Source organism: Salarias fasciatus, chromosome 17, assembly GCF_902148845.1.
Source record: "Salarias fasciatus chromosome 17, fSalaFa1.1, whole genome shotgun sequence".
NCBI lineage: Eukaryota > Metazoa > Chordata > Actinopteri > Blenniiformes > Blenniidae > Salarias > Salarias fasciatus.
The window spans coordinates 8,736,293-8,753,774 of record NC_043761.1 but is presented as its reverse complement, the minus strand read 5'-3'; the positions used below and the strand labels follow the sequence as shown (position 1 = coordinate 8,753,774).

Below are 17,482 nucleotides of genomic sequence, written 5' to 3'. Positions count from 1 at the left end.
TTTTTATGGCTTTTTTTCCCCATATTATATACAAAAATCCAGAGACAGTGTATCCATATTGGGAGTACAGCATCATGTTTGTTTTGCGTTGGCTTTAAAAATGAGTTCACAAACAACGGCAAGTGTTCAACACCGTTTAATAAGCAACTCTGATATCATAGTTTGTCATTCTATTGTATAATGCCTGTGTGAATCTGCGATTGCACATACCCCCCTGAACAAATTCAGTATCTGGACTTTGCAGATATGGAAATGTGAGTAACAAAAGCACATGGTTTATACCGTAGCAACACTCATACAATGCGAAACACCTCTGGTAAAATACAATACCAGAAACCGAAAACAAAAGGAAAAAAATAAACAGCAATTTTCATCGATTGTACAGTCTTCAGGTAGAAAATGATGCCTTTGTATTGCAAACCTTTACTGGTAGTTTCAATGTGTTGATGGCAGCCACAAAATAAAAACCGGACATGGCACTCGGATTTGGCACGAGATACAAAAAAAAACCCCAGACATTTGAACTTGACGACTTCAAAATCACAATCGGTTCTTTTGCTTCAGTTGAGGCAGGAAATGTTTGGTGCTTCTGATGATGATGATGATGAAGAATGTGCATTCTCCCCCACAAATCATGAGCTAGACGGCGGCTAGGAAGCTTTTCAGACTGTTGCAATATATTATCTCCGTAAACCTGAGAATCTATAGAGTATACAATATTACTTCTTTAAAGATCTGACTTTCCTGAAGAGGATGAAAGTAAATAAAACCCATTGTGACAGTACAGCACCGCGGCTTTACAAGAAAACATACAGTTGTAGTTGTGCTGGAAACATTATTAGACCAAAGAATTCAAACGTTAAGAGGCAAAACACGGGCACAGAACAGAAAAGTTGTCATGCACAATTGTACAGAGACGTTTAAAAACAGGAGTCTCGAATGCGTTGTTCTGTACAGAGATAATACACGACGGCTCTGGAGTCGGTAACGGTACAGACAGACCACGGACTGCTCGTGCTTCCTGTCCTCTGTGCTTGCTCGTGTGCTTAAGTGACATTTCCAGGAAACTATTTTTTAGGTAGTCAAAAGCTGAGGAAGAAAAAGTTAGTTTGCCTTCATTGACAATTTAAAAAAAAAAAAACAAAAAACAAACAGCACCATTGGTTTTGTGTCAGCTGGACTGTGGCACGGGGCTCGCCAAGCCGCCGGCCATGTGCTCGGGGTGGGGGGAGGAGGGATGCTGGGAGACACCAGCTGAGAGGAGAAAATATGCTGGGCTTGCTGTGGGCTCATCCTTTAAGTATTTCGCTCTCAAAACTGAAAATGTATTTAAAGAATCAAACAGAAATCTCACCTTGACGACATAATGATCCGGAGCGAGTTTATTTCTGGCCTCGAGGCCAGACGACGCCAAATATCTACCAACACGAAGCCGAGATTCTCACTTGATCCAAAATCAATAGAGTAGGAATATTTATAGGTTTAATTTTTATCAAGTAAGTCTGTGAAGAAATCACAAAGCCATGGTTTTTTTTTTTCTTTGAAGCCCCCCTAGTAGGCTATGTCTTTAAAAAAAAAGGCTGCAAACCCGTTTCCAGTTCACCAGAAACTAGAAACAGCCACTCAATAACATCTAAAAGTGAAATAAAATCTGCTGTAGATCAGGGAGAGCGTGTCATTATGATTTTCTTTTAACACGAGAAAGAGAAAATATGACTTTTGACAGCCTCTTATTGATGTTAGGTGAATAAGAAATACTTTTAAAAGAAAAAGAGTGTTTTCTTCTTATTGTTTTTCTCTCTACTAACACTTTCTGCCCACATTTAACCATCTTTTTACTGTTTTCTGAACAGAAAGTTACCTATCATCCATGAACAAACCCTCATACTTCTAGCTGGTGTATATATAAGTGTGTTCTTGTTTTTTTGTTGGTTTTTTTTGGTGCCATGAGAGCACAGAGCTCTCACTTCTACATTTGAGCTACCATGACATCGTGGTAGAATTTGTTCTTTTCTGCAAAATACATAGTAAGACATTTCGAATCTAGCATCCGCGACCGACGATTCCTACAGGCTTTGTGTTAAAATCATAATATTAAAAAAAACAAAGCAACAAAAATGATTAGAAATCATTTAAATTTACACCTTCTTTTGAAAAAAAATCATTTCTCATAAAATGTTTAACACGCACGGATACAAAACAATCAGAAAAAGAGTCAGAAAAGCACCGACCGGTTTAAAAAAAGTGTGTGTGTGTGTGTGTGTGTGTGCGTGTGGGGGGGGGGACATATAAACTGACGATTCACTGTGTAACATGAGGGGCAGTCAGACAGCCTCCTGCTACGTTTCCACGTGTTTTCTTGACGAAGTGCTACCTCTGGTCATGCCTGTCGCGTCTTCACAGTAGTCGTAGGCACATGTTAGCGTAAAGTGTGCGTGTGGCCGTCCCTCCCCTCCTGCCGTCCGTCCGCCTACGGATCCTGCAGCAGCCCCTCCCACTGGATGGGCTGCGAGAACACCTCCCTCTCCAGCCACATCTCGTAGCTGTAGCGGAAGTCCTCGGGCAGCTCCACCCGCTGGCCCAGCACGCTCTGCAGGCAGTTGTCCACCGGCGCGAACTCGCCGTTCCTGTTCTTGTCGTAGCGCCGCGCGTTGAACTTCTCGATGCTCTCCCGCAGGGCGCACTCCTCCGCCTGGAAATCCCAGGGCCGGGCGTCGATATCTGAACGACACAACGGGCCAATCGATTACCCAATAGGCTTCTCCGGTTCGCTCTCCGACGCCGACGACAGAGCACTCGCTCTCCCGTGAGGGATGGTGACCCTGAAATATCCCTCTTTTCCATGTTGCTATGGCAACACAATCCAGAGTATTTGCTCGTGGCTGAAAGAGGATTGGATTTCACACACACACACACACACACATATATGGACCCACAGGATTTATACAATGAGAAAGGCACACATGCTCCCTGCCCGGGGTGATCGCGTTTCCTCATGAATCGGCGTTGTTACTCAGCAGGGCGTCGGGGCAAAAAGGAGGACGGCTGGAGATAATTAACACTCGTCACAGGACTGCAGATCATCTCTCATGTCGTCCCTCATTTTGAGCTGTGAAAACCTGACTCACCGATCAACATATGTCATGAATTAAAGTGACGGCGATCATCTGTCCCATGTATGAAGCTTTTGGCAGATCTTTAGATTCGGATCTATTGTTCTCGTGCGCTTACCGTTCCCGTAGGCCCAGTCGTCGTTGAGCCGGTGGCGCACCTTCTGGTAAATGGCCGACATGGTCTTCATGTTGCTCTTCCTCCACTGGCGGCCCAGGTACTTGGTCTGGATCTTCAGCAGCTTGAGGACGTAGAGCTGCATCATGGCCTGCTTCACCTTCAGCGCTCTCTTCAGGATGGGGGCCGACTTGAAAACAACCAGCATCTGGTGCAGGAACGGCATCACGGGAAATATATATGTTTGAAGAACGATGCGTTAAGACGGAAACACACTCTTTGAAAGTGTGCAGAAACACACACCATGGTCCTGGAGTGTTTCCACTTGGTCAACTTGTTCAGGATCCTCAGCAGATTGATGCAAGAAAACAGGTTCCTCCAACAGAATTGGTTGCTGTCTCCTGCTTCCTGAAGACACACACACACACACACACACACACACACACACACGTGCACACAGGACAAGGTCACAGTGTCAGAGCGGTGGACACAATCCTATCTGATCTTTATCCGGCCAGGATCAATCAATCTTATAGCGTTGTGACTCACCAGGCTTTCTGCTGTGAGCTCAGGCATCTCATGGACCACACAGTGGGGGAAGTCCAGCACACAGATGCTACACACAAAACACACAAACAAACAACCGCTGCCTTTTCAGACCAAACAAACGACGAAAACTTCTGGACCTGACAGAGAGGTGCAGTGCAGCAGAGGACGGCTCTACCTGTTTTTGGCACTGATATAAGACATGATGTTCTGGTTGAAGAACTTGAGGATGAGTGGGATGCAGTTGGCAAACACCAGGTGCTGGGAGACGATCTCGAACTGCAGGGGAAGAGGAGGCGGGGAGAGGAAGCATTGTTAGAGAGTTTTGGCAGTCTGGGAAAAGAAGCGGCGACTAAAACTGTGACTGAACCGTCACACTTCTGTTGTTTGGTTTTAGTTGTCATTGTGCAGTCAGTGGCAGGCATTCAGAAACATGAGGATCTAGAACATTTATAGAGAGAATAGAGGAGAAAATAATAATCCTTTATCTGGTAATCCTGTATCGTTGATGAGTTTCCTCAGTGGGGAAAAAGATCCTGACCCGGGGGATTTGATTATTTACACGTGGTAGCCATATATTTAACCTTTAACTCATTCAGGAAGCTTCTCGTAGATTAAAATAAGTCGTTTTGCAGCTGAAGGTCTTCATAATCCCAACAAAGCTGCTCAAAATGTATTCAGCTTTACCTTTGGAACGTCCAGCTCCTTCATTAAAGTCTGTTCGCTCAGTTGTAGTTTTCTACTGCGAGCCTCAGCGCGCCCTTCCTCCCCACTGCAGCAGCAGCGGCAGCATCTGCCTGCAGTCTCTCTCATCTGCAGCAGAGGGCGCCGCCACTGTGATGCTGCAGAGCAGCCAATCCACCGTGTGAAGGAATCTCCTCTTCCTTAGCAACAGCAAAATATCTGCATCGGTGACGCCTAAACGCAGGACTACTGACGTGAGCGGCGGCGGGCTTTCTCTTTATTCAATCAGGCTGATTCAGGAGGGTCAGGTGTAGGCGCGGTGGAGGTAGCTGCTGGGGGGAGGTGCCTGGATATTAGATGGAGGTGAACGCGAGGAGGACACAGTGTGTGTGTGTGTGTGTGTGTGTGTGTGTGTGTGTGTGTGTGTGTGTGTGTGTGTAACCTGATAGATATGATTGAGCTTGAAGTGCTTGAGCAGCAGCAGCAGCAGGGCGGAGATGGCCTTGACGATGATTTCTTTGTGGCGGTTCACGTCGATCCCCAGCTTCATGCTCTGGAGGACGGTGATTCTGAAGACGCACACACACACACACGCACACAAGTCTCGGATTTTCACAAAGCTTCAGCTCATAGTCACGCAGAAACAGGCTCTACTGAGCAAAACATATCAGTCATGTCCCATTCAGTTTGTGTGTTTTGCTCCGAGGAAATAGTTTCTTCTTACATTCACAGCCAAAGAGGAAAAGAAAAACAGATCATTTTACATTCATCACCGTTATTCTAAAGCCAAGAAATGGCACCACGGGACAAAAAAAGAAAACAACATCAGAGGAATGCAGTGCTTCTTTACTTACGGCATCTCCTCGGGCAAGACATCAGCCAGGATGTTGATGGAGTCTGTTTTCGCTTTGGAAGTCGGCGCTGCGGCCAGCAGCAGCTTTAGGAGGGCGATCTGACCGGAAAATAAAACGAAACACGACACCAAGCAGACGTGGTTTGACACGTAACCGACTGCATCTAAACCAGGGGGTCAAGGTCTATGAGCCTCTCTAATTTATTTTGTGGGTAAAAACAAATATTTTAAATGAGTTTTTACCATAATTAGTGTACTTTTTGTTACAAAACACAGAATTTTAGATTGTTTTTGTGACATAAAGTGTGTTTTATCAATATGCGTTCATCAAATTGCAGTACATTTATTTTTACCCACCACATACTGTGAGAGGTTGGGAAGCATTCCCAGGTAAAGCATCTCCGCCGGCGTCTCCTCCACATCCTCCTCCCCCTTTCAACGTCGCACACAGAGATTCAGAGAGAAGAAAGATGGGAAGGAGATGTTTTTTTTTTTTCAGGTTTGGAAAAGCATTGAGTTTTTGAAGTTCTTAAAACTGGAGGAAAGCCTGACCAGAGTCAGAGGACACTGCTGAAGCTCCTCCTCCTTCCTAATCTGGACTTCAGCGATGGAAACATATTTGTGCTGGAAAAGAGAGAGAAAAAAAAAATGACTTTAGAGATGTATCCCTGTGTTTCACTCCACTTCTCAGTGCGTACAGTAATGATGGAAGGCCCTCGATTCATTATTCCCACCCACCTGTTTCAGAGTCTTCACGCTCTCGTGAATGGGTCTGGGTAAGCCCACCAGGGTCTCCGTGTCACTAAAAACGCCGCACAGTCACGTCAGGCTGAAGGACGAGGCGGTTGAAAGAGAAACGGAGGTCGTTTCACACCTACTTTCCCAAAGTGAAGCCGATGAACTTGTTTCTGCTGGTCTCCAGGAAGTGCTCGATGTCTTTCTCCCTGCGGAGGCAAATCGGGGTTTCGGATTCATTTAGGAGCAGCCCCCGGAAACACAGCGGCGCAGCCCGCTGCACGAGCCTCCTCAAACCTCATCAGTCACACAGACAAAGTGCAGGTTGACTGATTATGAACGTGTGATGGATGCGGCGCTATCAAGTGTTTGTGTCCTTTCTCTCTCTCTCTCTCTCACCTGACTTTGGGCGCCCAGGGAAGGCCTTTGGGGAAGTTGACCCTCTCCGTCGGGGGCCTCAGCGGGGGCGGCGGCGGCGGCGGCTGGATGATGACGTCCCGGTCCAGCGGGTCCACCTCGCCCTCGATGCCGCTGTCCGTGTCCTCGGGGTCCTCCTCCTCGTCCCGGGCGTCGTCGTTCTTGAAGGGGTCCCGCTCGTTGTAGGTGTCCAGGCTGTCCTGCTTGACCAGAGGCTGACAGGGAAGACAGGAGACAGGCAGCCTTTATTACACCCCTTCTTTTAACGGAATATTTTACTCTAAATCTTAAAAAAAAAATCCAAATCATATTATGGGAAGAAGCGATCAGTATATGTGAGGGAATTAGTCAACTGTTGGATTCCTAAAAAGCCAAAAGTAAAACAGTAACTGTGGTAAAGTTTTTCATTTTGAATGTTAAACAAGCTCCTCTAGATAAACTGTATTTTGTTTAAGGGGAGAAAATGGCTCTGGAAGTCACAAAATTTGCAGATCCCAATAAGTTCTGCTGAAAACTGCAAAGAAAGCAGGTCAAATCAAAGCGGCCTTCCCCCCGTCTGAAAGGTAAAAGTCATCATTCGACACATTCTCCAGCAGAGACTTACCACACGGCCGCACTTCAGAAGGAACAGGCAAAGGATGCAAGCAAAAACTCAGACAAAGACTTTGTATTGATCTCTTATCTGCACACAATCCCACTTCATCTCAAGTGTAAAACACATCCACACACACAAACACTCGCACGCTATCTTTGATTTTCCGATGAATGACTGTGATAATAGTGCAAGCATCAGGCATGAGTCAGCGATCTGGGCGTTAGTCGAGCTGCTGCAGTCGATGTATGGTGCGCCGGTGGCAGTCCTACAGTGAGGAGTGTGGAGAGTGTATGGTGGAGGGGGGTGGTGGGGGGGGGGGGGGGGGGGGGGGGGGGGAGTGAGAGGGTGAGCCTGTGTCGTGAGCCATTCTCTATGGAAAAGCCATTCTCTGACAGGGCGGGAGGTCAAAGCTAGAGTGTGTTTCTCCGTCAGGGTTAGGGGGCAACTGCTTTCAATGGCATCCACTTAGAGAGAGAGAGGTCAAATGACGCCCAGACGCGAGACCGTGGTGACGGCGAGCTCAGGTCACCTCCTCAAGGAATGCATTTTCAAGACATTGACCCCTAGTCCAGAGTCTACGGGTGCAAGGTGTTTTTTTTTTTTGGGTTTTTTTTTCGCAGCGATGCGATGAAAACTATCGGGGGAGAGATGCTGCTACTGTGGATGTCTGGAGTGATCCGTCTATGGGACAGTGACCGCCGCAGCGCCAATGGTAACAGCCAGCAAGTCAGCCCCGTCCCTCAAACCCCACCGCCACCGACTCAGCAGGCCACAGAGGAGGAGGAGGAGGAGGAGGAAAGGAGGAAGAAGGATGAGAGAGAAAATGATGATGGGAGAGAGGACGAGATGGAAGGGCGGGAATATAGAGGAAACATGCAAAATCATTTAAAAGTTAGGAGTCAACTAAAAAGAACAAGAGGGTGAGTATTAGAAGAGACAAAACACATGCATGGAAGAGGAAGAGGAGGAGGAGGAGGATGGAAAAACCAATAAAGTGTTGAATTTGAAGCGAAATGTAAGGGTGCACCAAAGGGAGTCAGATCATTACGTTTCTGATCTACTGCACTGAGAATTGCCCGAATGAGGAGAGTCTAGACAAGTTTGGTCAAATATCCGACTCGCTGAATAAACGTGGTGCATCCCGGCGGGCCCGGACCAGGTTAAATGGAAAGAATGAGGGCGCAGAGGAGGAGGGAAGGGAAAGATACAGAGAGAGGAGGGAGAGGCTGTAGGCGGTTCGGGGGGGGGGAAAGTGGGAGAGGAGTGCAAAAAAAGTCCAGCTCAGTGCAGAGAGAAAAATGCAGCAGGAAAACAGGGAAGTTGTGGGTAAAGACCTGCTTCTTGGGAAAGGGACTGTCTCCTTCCAAGCTATCAACAAAGGCACTCTGTGGGGACACAAGGAAGACGGGCAATGAGAAACCAGACGGCAAGAAGAAGAAGAGAGAGAGAGCCTGTCCTGTTAAAGCTCAAAGACAAAAAAAAAAAAAAGGCTGGGATTCCCCAAAACTGTCCGAGCACCAAGATCCAACTATTCCGTACTTGGACTGATTAAGTCATGTTAGTAGTTTAGCATCGGCATTAAAATGAGTGTGAGAATAATGTGCATGCTGGGGAAAAAAAAAAAAAAAAAAAAAAAAGGCGAGCGCGGCTGCGACTTGTACCCGGCGGCTGCGGCGGCCTCGCTTCTGCTGCTGCTGCTGCTCGATGAGCTCCATGGCGGAGGCCGGCGGCGACGCCGCCCTCATGGCCCTCACCACCTTGATGCTGTCCTCCGGCAGCGGCGGCAGGTGGAGGCGCTCGCGGCCCCGCACCTTCATCTCCTGGAGCTCCTCGAAACCTCCCAGCGTGAACTGTGGGAAAAGAAAAGAAAAGAAAAGAAAAGAAAAGAAAAGAAAAGAAAAGAAAAGAACTTCAGCAATGTTTGAAATTTGGCCACGGGCGTCGAAGTGACCGGTACCGACCAGAGTGGTCTTCCAGAGCAGCAGCAGCACCTTCTTCATGGGGAAGTGCGGCGCGTTCATGCTGCAGAACTTGGTGACCATGGTGAAGAGGAGCAGGGCGAAGGGCTCGCCGTTGTACATGGGCGATCCTGCGGGAAACACGGGACCGGATCGATAAAATGCAAAAAAAACCTCAACGGAAACACAAACACTCCACATACCCAGCTCATTCTTGAAGGACTCCCTGGCCGCAGTCCACTCGGGCCGGTCGTCTTCTGTCTGGACTCGAATGGTCTCCACCATCAGGTACATGATGCTCAGTAACACTCTGCAACAGCCACCGATGCACACTGATGTATTTCGCATTTTGTGTGCATTTCAATGTTTTTCTAAGCAGCATAAAGTCCAAATGATGAGTGGAAGTCGAGCTTTGTTTTGCAGCTTGCATCTAAGTCTGAGAGAAAACAATGCTCCATTCAGTCCCGGTTATCATCTGTACGTCAGGCGGCGTTTTGTGCATTAACCTCTTTGTTCTAAATAACCATAATGGCTCTGGGTTCTGCAGGAGCAATTAGGTGCAAATCCACTCCTCTCCAGCATGTAATTATTCGTAAGTGTTCATGTGGGAAACGTAACAGACTCAGCTATGAGTGTGTGTGTGTGTGTGTGTGTGTAGGAGCATCCATTCTGTTTTGTTTAAAAAAAAAAATAAAAAAATCAATCCTATTAGGCTGAAGCCGAGACCAAATGAATGTGAGGGAGAGGGACGCATAGTTTAATTACAATTTACACTCTGGACACTTAAAAAGAGTAAGAAGTGATTTAGATTTATTCTTTTAAAGGTTAGTTTTATCATCACAGGGAGGAATAACATCCATCCACCTCTTCAATCCATTAAAATAAATGATATTGTCAAACAAGGGCGCCAGGAAATAAGGTGTACTTGGAAAAGAAACACCCTGTCTGGTTTTTTTTTTTTTTTTTAATCCACATATTGTACGGACCATGAGACTTCATGGCTTACCTGAGCTCTGTGCTGTCTGCCAGAGAGATGGCGGGCTTCCTGACGGCGCTGCTGCACGCCTGGTTGTTACTGCAGGAGCCACACACACACACACACGTTGTGTCGGTTGCTTGTTTCAGAAAAGACAGCGGACGGTGCGTCGAGTCGCGCGCTGGTCCCACTCACTCGATCTCCATGCTGAGCAGCTCCAGCAGCGCGGTGAAGATGCCCATGTCGTAGAGCAGGAAGACGTTGTGCCTGGACCAGTGGAGCACGTCCACCTCGGTGTCGCACTCGTCAAACACCCCTGAGGGGAGCGGAGCGCTTTCGTCAGGGTGTTTTACGTTCAGAGAAATGAGCGGCCGCTCTCTGAAACGCATTTCAGGACCGGTTAGCGGGCGCTCACCCTGAGCCAGGTACAGGATGGCCCTGGCGACCTTCAGCCTCTTGTCCCTGTCCGTGACCTCCAGCGCGTCCAGCAGCCTCATCACATACGCCCTCTGCTCCTCCGCCGCCAGCTCGATCCACCGCCGGCCTTTAGCTGCGGGGCGGACGCAAACACACACGGCGCAAGGTCACTTTCGAAGGCTAACCGTGCCTTTTTCCGGGGGACATGAGAGCTTCAGGGCAGAGTCAGGATGCCTTTCATCAGCATTTTTTTCTTTTAAATCACAAAAAGAAATCATACTAAAAAGAGAAAGTTTTATTTGAATCACCCCAGTAACGTCACTGCGATGGAGAGCAACAAAAATAAGGTTTTCTGTTCATTTTTTCACACTCTTCTCTCTCTCTTCCACGTGAATTGTTTGCTGTTTATTCCTTTGGCTGTTTAATGTGAATTTATGGGTGTAAACATGGCGGCTAAATTAAATGTGGCTTCCATATCTACTTCATCGGCTCTGGAAACAGCTGAAAGCAATAAGTTCTGATAGTTAACAGACAGTAATATCCTGAAGGGGGAATGGATATGGAGAGCACCAGCGAAGATAAAAGATTACCGCTCTTGTCACACGGCCCAGATCTCAAACTACTACGAGGACTACGGCACTGATAAGAAAAACACGCCGTCCCTGGAAAAGACTCAGACCCGATTACTTCCTGTCATCTATTCTTGGAGCCGTCATTTGATTAAACAGACAGTAATAGGCATTAGGAGGCAGAACATCATCTTCATCATCAGCCAAGCACTGATCTTCTTCTCCTTAAGATATTCTGACATGTGCTGTCGACTCCAGTCAGCCCGACAGAAAACGCTCTCTGATTTCTCCAGAAAACCGGCGAGGAGCTTAAATTAGACGCGTCCGGATAACGACAGTAATTTACATGCGTGACTTCGTGGAATTTTGCGGGCAGAGGCGTCGCACACTCCGATGTCGCACCACCTTCTGCAAACCGCGGCGTGCAGAAGGTGGTAAATTACTGCTCCTGCACCAAATATCCAAGAAGAAAACTTGATTATTCCTCTGAACAACGGCTCACATTGAGAAATAAATCACCATGCGCTGATCTTTTGTTATGCAGACAATAAAGCCAAGGTTTATGCGGCAGAAGCTGCTTTTATCCTCGGTAACCCAAACACGAATCACATGGTCTGGGACGGCCCTCCCGTCTGGATCTGGAGGAACATTCGTTCTTTGAAGGGCTTAAAAGAAGCAGAGCTCCGATGTGTCTGTTCGGCACCGCGTCACACCGGTCAGTTTAAAAAAAAAAAAACTCATTCGACATTTGGGATTGTTTTCGCAGTGAACCGGAGTCGTCCGGCAATCTATTCAGCTTATTTAACCTTCAACGCCTCAGTAAAGGACGCCGCGGCCCTCTTCCGTCCGCCTGTCGCCGAGATAAACAGCAGCACAGCAGCATCCGCATCAAACACACAGCGGGCAGCTCCGGCTTCCTCCGCCCGGGAGCCAGGCCTGATGGGAAACCTGGAGCAAAAAGCTCGGATTTACCGTACCGTGGCTCCTGAAGTCCTCCTCGAAGTAGTCTCTGTTGAGGGCGAACTCCGGCTCCTCCGTGTAGCTGTAGAGCTCTGCGGAGACGAGAGGGGAGGCTCAGACAGGAAGCCGATATCTGACGGCGGAGGATTCACTGGGAGTTTATCACTTGTTTTTCTGGGAACAACTCCGAGGAGTTCGGAGAGAGAAAACAAGAGGAGGAAATGAAAAAGAGACAACATCGATGTGAGACAAGGAGACAAGAGTAGAGGAAGAAAAAGCGAATAAACGTTGGGTTTCACCGTCTCCGGACGGCCACAGAGGCCGCCTGTCTGTTTGTCTGCGCTCGCCACTGTGACTAACACTCTTGGCAAATCAGCCGCCACACACACACACACACACACACACACACTCTCGCTCACAGAAGGACGGTCGCTTTGACATGAAATCAACGCCGTCGTTCCAAATTTTCCATCCACACTCCGGCTGGAACCGAGAAATAATGACGATGCCGGGGAGACGGGGAATGTAAATTACTCATTAGAAAGTAAATATTGGACATTTAATATTCAGTTTACCTTCCAGTCACACACAAGCTGTTAGCAGCAGATCTGAATGTATAATCACAGCGCGCTCATGATTACTAATAACGTCAGTCATTTTTGTGAGCAACAGGAAACGTTGCAGCCACTCATCATTTATTATTTGGGTTTTATATAAAAAGTATGTGAAAAACAAACAGCAGAAACAAGCACCAGATCTGGAAAAGCATCACTGAAGCAATTCTCAAGGAGAAATATGAAGTAAAAGTCATAATTTCTAGGTCTGAATGTGGATGGTTTTGGTTGCAGGTAGTAAAAGTCTGATGGTTCTTGAAGGTGCAGGAAGCGGTCTGTGTTACCCGAGAGCTCGGCCGTGAGCGTGTCCGTGTCTCCATACTCAAACTCCAGGTTCGGAGACTCCATGGAGCTCTGGGGACATGGAAAAAAAAAAAAGAAAAAAAAAGGACATGAGAAACACACATTAACATTCACGGCAGTGTGACCCTGAGAGCTGCGGCTCACAGATGTCCCGACACCCACTGACACACAAACAAACACAAACACGCTGTCGGCTATTCACATATTTTACACCTACCTCTACTCGCCACTCCATCTGCGGTCACGCGCATACACACTCCGCCCCCACACACACACACACACACATGCTCCTGAGGCTCACTTTCCTTCATCCTGTATGTTTTTCCTCTGCTGACAGCTGATTGGTCATTTACTGTTCTTTTTTTTTTCAGTTGTAAGGAGCTACTTGGAATTACAGGTGCTCTCTTCATGGCTGCTGCTCTAATCAGACTAATTGAGAGAGAAACAGGAGGCTCTAAACTGAAGGAGCCGGCAGTCACCCCCCCCCCCCCCCCCCACCTCGGAGCAGATTAGCTGCTGTATCCAGGCAAGGGTCTCTCCTGGCTCCGACTTTAGCCTCACCCTGTGATCAGCACATGCCCCACGAGACGCGCCGCGCACATGGAGCGTCTTTAGGCGCCACGGGCCGGCTGCGTTCAATCTCAACAACTCCGTCTGCATGCTCCTCAGAATTTAAAAAGGAGGAGGAACACATTTCCTTGAACTTGTCCCTGAAGGATCTGAGCGGGATTTGGAGAAAATGTGATACAATTACACGTGTGGAGACATATATTAAAAACCCTTAAAGCCAGAGGAGAGAAAAGAGCTGCTGGGATGACTGAAAATGATACTGCAGAGTTACAGAAAAGCACTCCAGGCGATATTTTCTGACTTGACCTTGAGGAGCCTTGGTTTCTGTGAAGGTCAGTTTTTCCTCAAACTTACAAACAGCTTTTCCTGACCAGACAAGTTCACACAGAGGATCACCTGAAAACAATTCCTCTTCCACGTGCAGGAAAAGGGGAGTGTGCAGTACAAACAAAGGCATCTCCACGAGTGCCAGATAACGCTGCATGTGCAGGCCGTGCACGGCGACAGTGTGAGCGGCACACGGTGATAGTAACACGCAGCTTTTGGGAGTGGTTTCTAAACTGAAATGTCCCTTCAGACGATATTAAATATGCATTTCATGCAAATGAGAATTAAGAAAGACTGCAGGCAGGACTGGCAAGCTCAACGGGTGCAAGCTGTGTTTAACCCCGTGAAGAGCTCCCCGAGGGGCCGGCGAGGACTGTAAATAAGGACGTGCACTCTGAGTCAGCGGTCCTGCTTCCATAACCGAGCAGCGCGATGTAAATGCCTCCTATAAATGCTCACCGCATCAGCTGTAATACACAGGTCGTCAGTCAGTTTTGTTTATGACGCCGGGGCCAAAGTAAAGCGATTTATGTGATTACCGCACTTGTAGGCCAGGAAATGAGAGCCACTCGGGAGCGCGAGTGACTGATGGACGCGTACGGTGTGTGTGAGTCAGAGTGCAAATGAGGAAGGCCTGCGGGTCTGAGACCAGGTGCTCGTTTTCACATCGACAACTCGGCAACAAGCTGGGGGGAAAATCACCGCGGAGAAAAGGGAAGTTTGACTGAGTAAGACTCTCCACTGTCAACTACTTCCTGCGATCGCTCCGCTGACCTGCTCCATCTTCACTTCCTACAAAACAGATTTTGACAAGTAAACCACAAACGATCAATCAGACGTGGATAAGATGAGTTACTGGTGCAAGGAAATCAACGTACACAGTAGAAAAAGAAGAAGCTCATCTTCATTTTTTCAGGAATATTTTGATGTGACTCTCCATAAAAAACATAAACTGACTGAATATATATCAAAAAGCCATCAGCTGAACCACTCTGCATCTCCCCTCATTCTGCTCATCCCCCTCTCCCCCCCCGCCGGTCTCCAGCCTCCTGCCGCCAGCTGATAACGGTCCCAGCTCCAAACTGGCACGGCGTCCTCGGTCGGCACACTCTCGTGCAAACACCGGGCGCAGTGTCAAGGCAGACCACCACCCCCCCCCTCCTGCCACTCCGGCCCAACATATGCTGCTGAATGGACAACGGGCGACCGCTCCGGCTGGCCCGGCGAGGAGGAGCGGCTCACACCAGCGAATCGGGGCTGAGGATGATGTCGCCCAGCAGCAGACAGACGAAAGAAGAGAGGTCAGGGAGCATCAGCACACTTTCAGCGTCTGTGTCATTCAGCCGCCACACCACCACCAACCCCCCCCCCCCCCCCCCCCCCCCCCCGCCCCAGAATCCAACGGCTGGGAGATGAATATGCTCTAATTCCCCCCAAAACCATTCAGCCTGAGTGGTCCAGGCCCTGAATGGCGGCTCTGGCCGACTCGCTGGCACCTCTGAGCCACCCCAGGACGGAGCCATCATCGTCTCGTAATTTTTTCATGAGGAGGGAGAAGTGGAGCTGTTGTGGGATTTCACACGAGCCGTGCTGGTTTCAACTGAGAAAAGCAGAAGCGACTACACTTTACAGTCCAACATCTGAGAAGGTGAATCTGAACACTGTTAAAACACTGAAAAATCAAACAAACAAACAAAAACTGACGTTAAATCACAATGTGGAACACCTTCAACCTGCATGAAGGCATGCTGCAGCGCTGCAACCTCAGTTACTGGATTCATTTATGAATGGCGGAAGAAAAAAGTCGAAACATTCCTGAATTTGTGTCTGTCCATTTCTTGTTCTTCCAGTTAAAATGCAAAATACTCAGTACAGTTATTACATCTTGAATGACTGTAATGCACGTGCACTTCATGTTATGGATGAAATGTAATATACTAATCTGTTCTTTTCCACACAGTTGCATGGTCCCACAGTAATTTTCCCTTTAGAAAAACCATTGAATATCATCATTTTGTTCTCTGGTTGGATTTATATTAAACATATGTACAGACGTCAGTCAGATCTCTCATTACTAGACAGTGAATAATGGCTGAAGCTTGATTACATACAGTGATCATGTAAAGGAAAGGACACGGTGAGGCTCTCCAGGAGAAAGGGGAGCATGCGGCTCCAGTCTGGGATCAGAGCTGGTGGCGCGGTCCTGACAGCAGCAGTCACATTTCTCCACCTGCATTCTCCACTGGAGGATTACTGCTGGGTTATTTATAGGAGCCGGTGGCCAAAATAACACCTCGCTGTCTGCCTGCATGCATGCATGCATGCATGCATGCGCGCGCGTGTGTGTGTGTGCGACTCGGTGCATGAGAGAGAGAGAGAGAGAGAGAGAGAGAGAGAGAGAGAGAGAGAGAGAGAGAGAGAGAGAAAAAAAGAAACATTGAGCAGATTTACCTCCGACTCCTTCTGCTGGTCCTTGAACACATCTTTCCCCTTCGGCCGCTGCCTGTCGCCGTTGTCGTTGAGGTTGTTGATGACCGGGACCTCCATGTCCTCCGCCTGCATGCTGCACGCCGGCTGCGGATCACTCCCCCCTCCGCGGGTGGAGCATTCCGGGCCGGCAGGAGAGCTGAGACTGCACCGCGCCTGGAGGTGCACCGACTCCGGAGAGCCAAGTTGAGGGTCTCCGTCTCCTCCTCCTCCTCCTCCTCCTCCTCCTGCTGCTGCTCGTTACTCCCCCGGTCTGTTTGATTCGCTGTCCCCGCGCGCCCCGAGAGGGCGGGGTTAGGCAGACACGCGCATCAGCTGACCGCGCCAAACTGAACGAAGAGTTATTTAAACAAGTCATTAGGTTAAAATATGATTTTAAAGCACCGTGTGACACATTTTTATCCTCCTCCTCTTCATTTATTAATTTTATTTTTTAATTATGTCATTATATTCTGCTTTTAGTATCGTGTATTTGTTATTCTTTTGTTTTTATTACTGTTTTTTTACTGTTGAGCACTTTGCGTTGTTTTTATTACTATGAAAAAGTGCTATACAAATAAAGTTTGATTTGATTTGAGATGATGGTTAATATTTTTTAAAAAAAAAGCTGCAAAGATGATATTCAAGGGTTGATAGACCTTACATCAAAATTTCCCACAAAACAGTGTTTGTCAAAATAAAAATCATTTGGTTGTGGCTCTGGTTAAAGCTCTCAAATTTGACCAAATATTCATGGTTATCCCAGTAGAAAAAATAAATAAAAAACATACTTTACAGACTTTATGTTTTTGTATTTCCCCACTGTAATATTCTATATTCCACACTTCACTTATTGGTAAAACGAATGTCCTGTTTTAATGTATAGAGGATATCCGCCTTATTTTAAAGGGTCTGAGTTAATTTCACAATTCTACCTCTTAACATTGTCTTTCAAAGTGTTTCTAATATTGAGCTCCTCAGATATAAGACAGAAAAATCCAAACTGTTGATGGTAAAATTCAAGCTACCATAATTCAGCAGTACCGACTGGTGGATGGTGTTTCTAATCGGCCTTTTTCCAGCACAGTCTGCTGTCAGGGGTCTGGATGGGTTCATGTGTCTGCATCTTAATGAGTCTGCCTCACCATTTTAAATGTTGAACAGACATGGAGGTGGAGGTGGAGGTGGAAGCCTCCTGTGGCCATTTCCCCTCCCGCCACTCTCACCCTGCTGAGACAGTGAATTATTGATAGGTGGAGGGTGG

The 17,482-nt window shown here is 47.6% G+C and overlaps 1 protein-coding gene across 2 annotated transcripts; it reads right to left on the bottom strand.

Annotated features, from left to right (window-relative positions):
* Nucleotides 1-119: 119 nt before the first annotated feature.
* LOC115404428 (striatin-interacting protein 1 homolog) lies at nucleotides 120-16,462 on the bottom strand. 2 transcript variants are annotated; one of them, XM_030113748.1, is made up of 22 exons: nucleotides 16,204-16,462; nucleotides 12,837-12,906; nucleotides 11,956-12,030; nucleotides 10,408-10,542; nucleotides 10,188-10,308; nucleotides 10,023-10,091; nucleotides 9,220-9,326; nucleotides 9,020-9,147; nucleotides 8,720-8,908; nucleotides 8,393-8,443; nucleotides 6,446-6,678; nucleotides 6,190-6,255; nucleotides 6,050-6,113; nucleotides 5,864-5,935; nucleotides 5,669-5,743; nucleotides 5,313-5,410; nucleotides 4,901-5,027; nucleotides 3,953-4,053; nucleotides 3,778-3,844; nucleotides 3,532-3,636; nucleotides 3,232-3,436; nucleotides 120-2,721 (listed from the first exon to the last, which is right to left on the bottom strand). In XM_030113748.1, exons 1-22 carry the CDS (start codon nucleotides 16,312-16,314, stop codon nucleotides 2,471-2,473), a joined length of 2,520 nt encoding a protein of 839 aa, XP_029969608.1. In that variant the 5' UTR covers nucleotides 16,315-16,462; the 3' UTR covers nucleotides 120-2,470. The 2 variants fall into 2 exon arrangements, with proteins under 2 accessions (XP_029969608.1, XP_029969609.1); XM_030113749.1 differs by lacking the exon at nucleotides 8,393-8,443.
* Between the last annotated feature and the right edge of the window lie 1,020 nt (nucleotides 16,463-17,482).